This window comes from Saccopteryx bilineata, chromosome 2 (assembly GCF_036850765.1).
Source record: "Saccopteryx bilineata isolate mSacBil1 chromosome 2, mSacBil1_pri_phased_curated, whole genome shotgun sequence".
Classification (NCBI taxonomy): domain Eukaryota; kingdom Metazoa; phylum Chordata; class Mammalia; order Chiroptera; family Emballonuridae; genus Saccopteryx; species Saccopteryx bilineata.
The window spans coordinates 365,372,925-365,385,118 of NC_089491.1; the positions used below are offsets into that span (position 1 = coordinate 365,372,925).

General features: G+C 51.5%; 1 protein-coding gene across 1 annotated transcript in view; it reads left to right on the plus strand.

The window, feature by feature from the left end:
* Positions 1 to 12,194, plus strand: part of RAB11FIP4 (RAB11 family interacting protein 4) — a 132,018-nt gene that overhangs the window by 34,840 nt on the left and 84,984 nt on the right. Inside the window, exons 2-3 of the mRNA XM_066263284.1 lie at positions 3,653 to 3,740; positions 5,266 to 5,354. Coding sequence (XP_066119381.1) covers positions 3,653 to 3,740; positions 5,266 to 5,354 — 177 coding nt within the window. The remainder of the gene's footprint in view (positions 1 to 3,652; positions 3,741 to 5,265; positions 5,355 to 12,194) is intronic.

The following is a 12,194-nucleotide window of genomic DNA, read 5'->3' on the forward strand; positions in this document are numbered from 1 at the left end:
TTAGTTGTTCATTGATTGCTTTCTCATATGTGCCTTGACCGCAGGCCTTCAGCAGACTGAGTAACCCCTTGCTTGAGCCAGCGACCTTGGGTCCAAGCTGGTGAGCTTTCTGCTCAAGCCAGATGAGCCCGCGCTCAAGCTGGTGACCTCGGGGTCACAAACCTGGGTCCTCCACATCCCAGTCCAACGCTCTATTCACTGTGCCACCACCTGGTCAGGCTTTTTTAAAAAATTATTGTGGGCCCTGGCTGGTTGGCTCAGCGGTAGAGCGTTGGCCTGGCGTGCGGGGGACCCGGGTTTGATTCCCGGCCAGGGCACATAGGAGAAGCGCCCATTTGCTTCTCCACCCCCACCCCCTCCTTCCTCTCTGTCTCTCTCTTTCCCTCCCGCAGCCAAGGCTCCATTGGAGCAAAGATGGCCTGGGCGCTGGGGATGGCTCCTTGGCCTCTGCTCCAGGCACTAGAGTGGCTCTGGTCTCGGCAGAGCGACGCCCCGGAGAGGCAGAGCATCGCCCCCTGGTGGGCAGAGCCTCGCCCCTGGTGGGCGTGCCAGGTGGATCCCGGTCGGGCGCATGTGGGAGTCTGTCTGTCTCTCCCCATTTCCAGCTTCAAAAAAAAAAAAAAAAAATTTATTGTGACATGGTTTCAAGTGTCCACTCAATGTAACACCCCCTACCCACCACATCGTGCCCCTGCCCCTGTGCCCCATGCCACCCGCCACACCCACTGCTCCTTGAAGAGCCCTGCGGGAGTCACCACAGCTCAGCGTGTCCCAGTGACTTGCAGTGGCCCTCAGGACCCCATCTACCTGCTGTCGTCAAACCCCTACACCTCAAGCTGGCTCACGGGGGTGGACAGCCTGGCCCTGCCAGTGTCTCCAGCCCCAGAAAGTAACCGACTGTGCAGATCACAGACTCCAACCCGCAGCCTGCTGCCCCTCAGGCAGATGCCAGGTTGGGGCTCCTCAGCAGCTATTTGGCCTTTGACTTGCATCAGAGATAATTAATGGATAGCCTTTGATCTTGGAAAGGATTGTAGAGATGAGTGCCAGTGGCTTGAGGGTACCCAGTGCCCAGCGCATCCTTCCATGCATATACTCCCTCCAGTGCTGGTAATGAGAGGACAGGAGCAGAGGAGGCAGGACGTGGCTGGGGTGGTGGATGGTCTCCAGAGCCTGGAGGGGGCACCTGGCCATTGCTCTTCTCAGAAGCCCCGTCAGCGCCTGGCCGTGTCAGAGGCGGTCTTGGCTGCAGGGAGTGAAGGGAGGGGTTGTGCAGCTGCAATGCTGAGGAGGCTCCAGTAGGACGGGGCAGGAGCTGGTCGAAAGTCATCTTCCTCACTTCTGGATTCTTCTGGCTTTTCCTGAGAGCCTGTTAGGTTCCAGGTTCAGGGGGTCACCCTCCAATTCATATCTAAGAGGACAAGCAGGGTCAGCAGGAACAGAGGTACAAGCATGGAGCCACCAAGCTCAGGGAAGGAGAAGGGATGGGTGTGCCATGTCCCTCCCTGCTCACTGATCATCTTCTAAAGCCCACTGAGCATATCCCCACAATGCTAGGCCGCTGGCCGTCACTGACACTTGGACCCTGCTGCAGCTATTATGCTGGAAGTATCCTGTGGGCACGCAGGAAACATGGTCGTTATGAATAGATGAATCCCCCACATGGCCTGGGCTTCAGAGTATGTGTGTGTGTATGGCAGAGGGGTAGTGTACCCGGAGAATGGCTGCTCTGACAGTATTAACAAGAAGAATAGTGACAGGAATCGCTTTCCTACATGCTATGCACTATGCCACAGTGCCTTTATATCCATCACCTGCTACCCAGCTCACATAGAGTCTGGGAGGGGGCTCAGGGTGCCTGGCTGTGTTTTATTTACTTGTAGTGGTTATGGTGAGGGTAGGGGAGCACCTGATGATGAGTGTGCGTGCATGTGTGTGTGCACGACTGTGTGTATGCGTGGATAGCCCTCAGCCCCAGCACGGTGCCCGGCATGCAGGAGGTGCCGGATGTTTCTGTGGGATGAGTGAATGAGTGAATGAACGCACGGATGAACACTTTTGTGTGGCTGCTATTCAGCTACAGGCTGACTTGGAAGTGGGCTTCTAGAAGTAATATCAAATTTCAGGTGCTGGAAATTGAAGGGGGTGGAAAATGGCTCCAATTAATTAGAAAGGGTAGTTCTGACAAAATTGACCATTGCCAAGAACTAGGAAAAAATACCAAAGCTTGCAGTTTGCTCTGATTAAAGACTTAATTAAGGCATTTTTACAGAGAACGATTTGGAAATTGTTATCAAAAGCCTTAAAAACTTAGATGTTTTGGAGAATCATTTGTATTAATTTATTCAGCAAATATTTATGAAGTGTCTACCATGTGCCAGTCGTGGTGCCAGCTACCAGGTACACGGTGGTGATTAAGACAGACATGATCCTTGCCCTCGAGGAACTTCTTTTCTAGAGGGGAAGATATAAATTAATAAAATCATTGTATAAACATATAATCACTCATCACAACAAGTAGTTTGAAGGAAAAAGGACAGGATGATTGGATAATAGCATAATGGGCCTAATTAGGTAGAAGCGGTCAGGACAGGCTTGTCTAAGGGAGGAACATTTAATAGAGGTACCAATGGAGACCTGAAGGATAAATAGATCTTGTCAAATGATAAATGGGGCAAATAAGCATTTAAAATCTCGGGAGCAGCATGTGCAAAAGCCCGGAGGCAGACCAGAGCTTGGTTTGCTTGCAGAGTTGACTGAAGGCCAGGGTGGTTGGCATGCAGTGAGTGACAGAAAGAGTGGGAGGAGCTAAGGGTTGGAGAGGCCAGATTAGATAGGGCCTTGTAGGCCATGTTACAGAGTTGGATTTTATCCTAAGGGTAGTGGGCAGTCACTAGGAGATTTTACGCAGAGGAGTAGATGGCACGACCCAGCTGGAGGGGAGAATGGATTGGAAGGGGCTAAACGTGGAAGAGGGTAGATGAATTAGGAGATTTGCATAGTCAGGGAGGGAGATGATGATGGCTGGGACCGGGTGGGATCGCAGGAGTGATGTGGAAGGGAAGGTAGCTTTGGGATACAGGACTTGGGTGTGGGTGACAGGGATCAGTCCCAATGATGCTGACATAATTATTTCTTCCTGTAGACACAAGGGAATTGACTAAGGGTTTCCCAGAACTATCAATGTTTTGTTTTGAATGGTTAAAACTATGTGTTGAAAAGATCAGTGGGAAATGGCAGGGTTTGGATTTATTCTCTTTTCTAGAGTGTCTGCAGTGAGTGTATATTGTTTTTGTGTGAAAGAAACCATTAAGTTAAAAAAAACAACATAGCGTTTGCTTTCCACGTGCCAGTCCTTGTGGGAGGGACTTGGAGAGAGAAGCTCGCCCAGCAGACCATGCACGAGTGACAGTTCTCACTCGTGCTATCAACCTCAGGGGACTAAAGGGGCCCCACTGCTGTCTGGGGCCGGCGCTGGCCCCAGGTTTAGGGGCTCAGTGCTAGGAGAGGACCACACGCAGACCCTTGGCTCAGTTGACGAGCCCTCCCTTCACCCCAGCCTCCTGGCCAGCCTGCCAGCCTCACCCCAGCTCCGTGAACCCCCTGGAATGTCTCTGGGGTCCTCACACCTGCCACTTCTTTCTTCTCACAGGTGGAAAAACTTGTGAAATATTTGGATCCCAACGACCTGGGGAGAATCAACTTCAAGGACTTTTGCCGAGGGGTCTTCGCCATGAAAGGTGAGGTCTTCTGGGGTGCAGGGTCCTAGGGGCTCTCGGCATCTCCTGAAAGGCTGGCATGACTTGGCTTTCAGCTCTAACTCCCCCCTCTGAGACTCTGAGGAGCCTGGATGGTTCCACGGGAGCCGAGGGCAAGGGTGTTGGGCTCCTAACTGTGGAGGGGCTGTGGGTGTCTTTGAACATCTACCATGGAGTCCCACACCCGGAGCCGGGCGTGCCTAGATGACCCAGACAGGCATTCCTACCCTTCCCATTGTCTGTCTCCTTCCTTTTTCTCTTTCTCCCTCCTTCTCCCGAAGGAGGTCATCTCTTTCTAGATGACCCAACTCCTGACAAATTTCCCAGGACATGGGACTTGTAGTTTTAAAAGCAGGGTGATTCTGGTCAAACCTGGGCAGTGCTTGGTCACCCTATTGCCCTCCATCCCTCTTAAGTTTCCTTCATTTTTTTTCTACCTTCCCTCTTTTTCTAAACTCCCCCGTTTCTTCCTTTCCTCCCTGCCCTTCCCCTTTAATGGGGCAACATAAATTTTCTTCCTTTTTCCCCCAATTCAAAGGCCAGTTGTGAGAGACCCCGGCAAAATGGTCTCAGAATGTGACAACTCCTACAACTCTTACTAGACAAAGTAGCTCAGGTCGCTGCAGGGGGTGGACCCGCCAAGGCCGCCCCCCCTGGCCGCGGAGAGAACACGGCTGGCTTCTAAGGCCTCCTGAGCCCTTCCTGTTATCTGTGAAGGAAGCCTTGTTTCCCTGTCCGTGGGGATCATGTCAGGATGAATCCTCGGTGGGGTAACCCTGAGGTCTGGGAGGGTGGGAAGGAAGCAGGAGTTACTCACATGAAGTGAGGGGCACAGGGAGGTGACCGGAAAAGTTGAGGGGACTGCGCACAGCAGTCCCCCAGTCAAGGATTCTGGATGGAGTTGTCTGACCCTGTGGGTCCACCACTAATTGCACCTGTCATGTGCCTATGCCAGTCTCTTTGCAGGTTTGACCTCCTTTGTCCGCTATGCTTTGGGGGTATTTGCTCAGGGACCGAGGAGGGAGGCCACCCGGGTAACTGAGTCAGCAGGATGGAGAGCCATCCTGAGGGTGGCCCTCTCCTAGACGTTCGTGAGTTTGCAAGGCTGCAGAGGGCCTCAGCCTCAGGGTGTGTGTGTGTTTGGAGTCCCTGTGAGCCAGGCATGGAGTACCATCTTACATCCCTTCCTCCAGGAAGGCCTCCTTGATTCCCAGCTTGCCCTCTGCACGTGGGAGTCTCCCCTCTGTGTGTTCCCGTTGGGGTTAGTCCTGTCTGGAGGGTAAGGGCCTGTCTCAGCTCCCTCCGCAGAGCCCTGGACTGGCTTCTCCACAGCCCGGTTGTCTTCTCTCTCTCTTTGAATGATCAGCTGGTCTCCTGGAGACGCAGGCTGTCTGCCTCCCCACGGCCCTTCCCGCCCAAGGGCTGTTAATCAGAAGCAGAGCTCCCATGCCAGGCTGAGGCTCTGACCCTCCACCGTCTGTCTGTCTGTCTGTCTGTCTCTCTGCAGGGTGTGAGGAGCTGCTGAAGGACGTACTGTCCATGGAGAGTGTCGGGACGCTGCCCTGCGCCCCGGAGATCACAGACTGTATGCAGCAGGTAAGAGCGGGCGGCCTCGGCCCCGCCTCGCTCAGGAGGGGTGCGGGCACCCTGGCAGGCCCCTTGTCCTGCTCCGTCTTCTTGCCTCGGCGCCACCCTTTTAGTGTCTGGGGGCTCCAGAGCCTCCTTTGAGGACCCTTTGACTTCAAAATCAAGAACTAGTTTTTGGATCCAGAGTAGTGAAGCTCCTTGGCAAGTCACCACAGAGAACGTAGGTACTGGGGACCCTCCGGGAACATAGGGGCTGGGGACCCTCATAGAGCTAGCCCCTCTACTCTCCCTCTGTGGTACAAGGAGAAACTGAGTCCGAGAGGAAAAGGGACAGGCTCAGGCTTAACAGCAGGCAGAGTGACAATTTTTCCTTTTCTCCTGGGCCATAACCCCCTGGGCCAACAGGTCCCTAATGCTTTTTCGTTTTGTTTTGTTTTTCCCAAAGAACAACCACCACTTCGATTCTGAGACTAACTACCCGGAGTTAGTATAGTACAGACCCCGGGTCAAGGACTCAGTTCCACAAGACTGCCCTGCGTGGGGGCAGCCACAGAGGGGGCACCCAGGCTCCCAGTGCCTCTGCTGGCTGACCACGATCGCAGGGGTTCCCATGACCCTCGTCAGGTGCAGTAGTTCACTAGGACAGCTCACAGAACTCAGGAAAACACTGTATTTACTGTCAAATGAACTCAAAAAGAGTCAGGAGGCTTTGGCTAGACATAAATGATACAAGATTTTTTTCAAAGGTCTTTAGGATTTGCAAACTAGAAATGTATACTACTAGGCAATGCCCAGAAGTGTTCCGAAGAAGAAAGAGAAGCTAAGAGTTCTTATAGTAAAAGTTTGCATTCTTGAAAAGAATTAGTCATGCATTCTTAGCCACTGGCTTGGTCCGAGATGCTAATCCTCTCGGTGACTGGTGTTCTAGATAAGCGATGTCAAGTGGTCTGGATACAGGAGCATTCCTTCCTTCATCCTCCAGGGGATAATCAGAGTGTTATCTGGAATGTCTGATGTATATCCAGGCATTGATGTTGGCCTGGAAAGTTCAAAAGCTTAAGTTGCCAGGTTAGTTCCAACAAGAATAGAATCATTTCCTTCTACCTCAATCTATACTTGATTTTTGTAATTGAACAGCTTGAATATAGTGACTCCATTTTATTTCTTCACTCTTTTCCTCATTGTTATTCCCTTTTATTATAAAGAACAGAACTCAGGGACAGCCAGATGGGAAATTTGCACAGGGCCAGGTATGGGAGTGGGAGGAGAGGCGGGGTGGGCTTGGGACAGAGGGCCTGTGCCTTCTCCAGGTACACCACACTCCCAGCACAGCGGTGTGCTTACCCACGGGGAAGCGCTCCAAATCTTGACTCTCGTTATGCAGAAGTGTTTGTAACCCACTCTCCAGCCAAAGGGTTGGATTGTTTTTTGTTTTTTTTTTGTTTGTTTGTTTGTTTTTTTTTAATTATTTTTATTTTTATTTATTTATTCATTTTTAGAGAGGAGAGGGAGAGAGAGAGAGAGAGAGAGAGAGAGAGAGAGAGAGAGAGAGAGGAGAGACAGGGAGAGAGAAGGGGGGGAGGAGCTGGAAGCATCAACTCCCATATGTGCCTTGACCAGGCAAGCCCAGGGTTTCGAACCGGCGACCTCAGCATTTCCAGGTCGACACTTTATCCACTGCGCCACCACAGGTCAGGCTGGATTGTTTTTAAAGCAGTATTGTCTTTTTCCAGAATAGAAAATCGGAACGTTATAGAAAAGCAAAGAGCACGTCAGTTGAATTTCAGCAGCCCCAGTACTCTCTTTTCTTCTCTCTCTCGGGACTTTGCACATGGATAGGTTTTCATTTTGGGGTATAAGCCCCTTCTGGGTGAACTCTTTTCTGCCCTCTCTATAGGTCTGGCCCTTACAGGTGGCCAGAGCCCAGCAAGATGGGGACGGATCACCGGACACAGTGGGCAGCCTTGTTCATGAGGACCCGGTAGGGCAGCTTGGTTGGCAGGGCTCTGCTCCTCACCATGGGTCCCATGTGCTGCAGGGAGATGCAGGAGGGCAGTTCAAAGGCCAGCCTGCTGGGCCAGTGGGTGCCTGTGGTGATGGATTGTGAAGGCCCAGAGGCCCCAGGTCCCCTGATATGAATGAGTCTCCTTCCTGCCTCAGGCTCCAGTAATGTTTGACTCGGGGCTCCATTTGGCTAAAGGCCAAGAGGGGCGAGACCACAGCTCCTCAGATGTGGGGAGTGGAGGGGACCAGCCTGGGACAGGTCCTAATCCTGTAAGCTAGGCCCTCAGTGCCCTGTTTGTCCCTTCTGTCCCCTAGGGGTCAGCTGAAGACTGACGATAGCCAGGTTCACTTCCCAGGCATCACTAGGGGACGAAAATATCAGGAGTGGTTTGGGGACCATGTGGAGATGACAAATGATAGGATTGCAGCATCATACCCCCTCCCGCCCTTCCTGCCCTCAGGGTGGGGCAGGGGACCTCTGATGTCAACACAGGATGAGGGTCAAAGTTAAAATAGGGATATGCATTAGTGTTGGCGGGTGGTGAATAGTTCCAATCCAGGCATTCTGGGGGCACCCCACTCACCCCTGACCCAGGCCCTTTGAACCCCCACTGCTGAACCCACACAAGGGGCTCTCAGGCTGCCACCCAGACTTGCGGGCTGAGGCGCGTCCATCCAGAGCAGGTGGCCCCTGTGACCTACCAGTTCTAGAACTTCCTGGGTGACGCCCTCTCTGCCTGTGTCCTCAGAGCCTGTGGTACCCTGGCACAAAAAGCCACTTTGAGGGCTTGGTGAGCCCCACTGCTGGGTAGGTTTTCTGAGGCAGGGGATTTGGGTTTGGTCAGAGGGGATGCCGGGTGTCTCTGGTGTCCATGGGTGGGTGTCCCGAGGCTTAGGTCTCAGGAAACACCCTGAGAGTCCCTCTTGAGGCTGGCCTGTTCAGCAGCTGCCCACTGTTTTTCCCTTCCTTATGGTGTGGAGGTCTCTGTGGGGTGAGGCCATTGTAGGTGTGGAGAGCTCACTCCCAGACTTAAAAGGCAAGGGGGCAGTGAGGTGAAACCCCACAAGTGCTGTGAGATCCTGGGCCTTGGACATCCTGGACCCCCTCCCTTGGGGGCCAATTAATTAGGGAACCCCATAAAATGAATAGGGATTCGAATAGGGCCACCTGCTTCTCCTGTGTAACCGCCATCTCAGCAAATGCTGTTCCCATTCATCCAGCCCCCAAGCCAGAAAGCCATCCCTGCCCCCCCCCCCCTCCAGCCCCCTCAGTCCTCTGGTTCCCACCCACCCCTCCTCCTGCTGCCACCTATGGGCTCTCTTCATCGCCCCTGCCTTCCTCTCGCCAGACCCGCCTTCCACGGCTGCCTCTGCCTCGCATCTTCGCATCTTCGTAAGGAGCTGCTCTGATTGTGTCGCACACCCGCTGTGGCCCCTCCTCACTGGTGGGATAAAGTCTGTCGCCTCCTACCCATCTCTCAGCACACTTCCACCCCAGACACAGCTGCTAACACCCGTCTGCTTCTCGTGTTTGAAAAGGCCGCGTTCTCTGTTGCCTCCGAGACTTTCAACAAATGGTCTTTCTCCTGGGTTATCCTTCACCCACTACTATCCCTGGGCGTAACTTCCGCCTTTCATTTAAGAGTTACATAGGCACCTCTCCTCCAGGAAGCTTCTCCTGGTTCCCTCTGCCCCAGCCTCCCCCCGCCCCCCAGCCTGGAGGAGACCCTGTGCTGAGCTTCTATGGGACCCTGTGCCCTTCATCACTGCCTTAACCTCCCCATCCAGGCTGGCTCCTTGTTCCCTGCAGACAGCGCTCTAATTCAGCTGTGCTGGTGGAGATGCGGGTGGGGTGGTGGTTGCAGGCCTGGCTGGCAGGGGGAGGTGGGGAGGGGGTGTCATTGTTCAGGGAGCGGCCTTATTTGATCTGTTCTGCTTATATATGGCCCCAGTGTTGTTCCTGTGTTCCAGAACCCCCCATCTTCCAAAAAGAAAAATAATTTCCTTATTCTGAGCCTTAGGGTTTCTGTAAGAATAAAAAGATCATTCTGTCGTATCTTTGGAAGGTAACTGAACCCTGATTAAAGTAAATGTGGTTGAAGCAAAAGCAGAACAGATGTTCAAGGTTTTTTTTTGTTTGTTTGTTCCCTAACCCTGGTTGCCCTGGGCCATCTGTCCCGCTCTGTCCCACACCTCTTTCTCCAACCGTCCCCACCCTAAGGAGACTGGGCTGAGCCAGCCGGATAACACAGCTTCCCTGGATGGCCTTGCGGTCTGCACCCTGCCCAACCCAACCCTAATGCTCACATTCACGCGGATCTCTAGAACTAAGTCAGACTCACTGAGTTAGGACTTGAGCAAATTTTGGAGAGCGACCACTTATATCCTATCTTTTTAAAGTGGAGCAGAAGGAAAAAGATTTGGTTTTTATTACCCTGTAGGATGTTAACCAATTTTGTGTCTAACTTAGAATCTTATGTGGCATTCTTTCTTTCATTGACTACATGCTTTGATCTCTCCCATTCTCCTTTGAAATAGCTAACTGAGGGAAAACACACACACACACACACACACACACACACATCAGGACAGATCTTAGTTTTCAGAAACAGCACAGTCTAAGTTACTGATTCTCACCTCTGTTGACACATTGGAATCATATAGGGTGCTTTAAAAAAAAAACACTGATGCCTGGGTCCCACCTGCTAGAGATTCTAATTTAATTAGTCTGGGGAGGGGTCCATTCATCTATTTTGAAAAATTTCCCAAGTAATTCTAACATAGACCCAAAGTTGAAAACCAAGTATCTAAACCAGGATTTCTCACACTTAGCTGCATATTAGAATTACCTGGAAGCTTTTAAAATTCTGGATACCCAGGCTACCCCTCAGACCCGCTAACCCAGAACCTCTAGGATGGGACCCAGGTATCAGCAGCTCCTCAGCTGGGAAGCCATGCCTGTCACACAATGTCCCAGAGTCTGGCCATTCCACACCACCACTTCTTTTCCTCAGATGGAATGCAGAGGCCAGGATGGAGGAAGTCTTAGCCCCTGAAGACGGCCAATGTCTGGCACACCATGTGAGCTCAACAAATGTTGGCTGCCCTTTTCACATGGCCCCGGAAGGCATCCTCTGGGGAGAGTGGTTTGGGATTGCAGGGCCCTGGCCTGAGGTGCCTGTCCCTACTGAACCTGACTCCTTGGGTGCTCAGGCGCAGACAGGGTCACTACTGGAGTCCACTGAGCCATGGCTTTGCTTTTCCAGAGAGAGGTCTGCAGAGGCCCACAGGGACTTGCGTCAGCAGGGTCAGGGGTGCTCCATGTGTCAGAGCCTAAGTGGGAATCTCATTAGGGAGATCCTCAACTGCCCCCCATTTTAGAACCTTCTGCAGGGCTCAGGATCCCGCTGTAGAAGGTGCAAGAGTGGAGAGTACATCACAATGACTTAGCAGAGAGCTAGCAAGTTTCCTTGTCCTCCAATTTTTTATTTCAGGAAAGTTGTAATAGAAGTACAATGAATACCCATACATCTGGCATTCTGGATCCACCAATTTTTAGTGTGTTGTTAATATGCTTTCTTTGCATATGTTTGTGTGTTTATGTGTACTTTTTTCTTTTTGCTGGCTCATTTGAAAATTGGTTGCAAGCATGACACTTTATTCTTAAATATGTGACCATTCCTAAGAACAGGGCTATCCTCTCACATAACCACAATACAGTTATCATTTCTGGGGATTTTAACATTAACTCTGTATTATCTAATATAAACTTCATATGCAAATTTTCCAATATTTTTATAGCATTTCTTTTTGCTCTCATATCCAATCCAAGTTGTCTCAGCCTGTCGTTCTTTCTTTCTTTCTCTTTCTTTCTTTCTTTCTTTCTTTCTTTCTTTCTTTCTTTCTTCTTTCTTTCTTTCTTTCTTTCTTTCTTTCTTTCTTTCCTTCTTTCTTTTCTTTCTCTCTCTCTCTCTTTCTCTCTTTCTCTCTTTTCCTCTTCTTTCCTTTTCTTTTCTTTTTTTGCACCCTTAGTGACATTGACCTGTTTTATTAATTCAAGCCAGTTGCTCCAGAGAATGCCTTTCTGTTTGGATTCACTCTTACCGATTGTCTAGCCCTTTGGGGTGGTACAGTTTAAATCCAAATTAAAATGCTGTGGGAGGAGGGGCTCAGGATGGGAATCCTACTGTGTCTCCTTCTCTGCCCAATGCACATTGAAAATGCCTCTCCATGGTGCCCACTCCTCAGGCCTCAGTCTTCCCAGCTGCAAAGCAGCCAGCAAACGGTGTAAAGGAGATGGGGCCCACCACTGGGCAGAAGGGCTTGTCTGTGAGGAGTAGATTGTTCACTCTTTGGTGCCAGTCCCCAGAAGTGGGAGGAGACAGCAGGCTCTGAGAATATGTGGTGGGCTCTGTGGGTTACTGTGTGATATGTGGGGCGCCCTGGCACCTGGGAACAGCGTGAGGAGATCTGAGTCCGTGCTCCATAGCTGTGGCCACACCATCTTCTCAAATCCGCACAGTTGCCCTCACCTTCAAGTTTCAGCACAAATGTCACCTCCTCAGAGAAACCTTCCCTGACCACCATCTCAAGGAACCCCTCCATACCCATCTCCGTCACTGTCATAACACCCTTAGTCATCGAGGTGTGTCTTGTCTGTCCCTCCACTGGACTGACTGTAGGCTCTGTGAGTCTTTGCCTACCTCTTTCACTGCTGTGACCTCCGCACCCAGCACAGTGCCTGGCACGGAGAAGCTGTCAGGACATATTTGTTGCACAAGCAGATGGCTGAGTCTCAGGTGTAGAAGGACAGCTCTGCAAGGAGGGATGGGCAGCTCTTCTCCC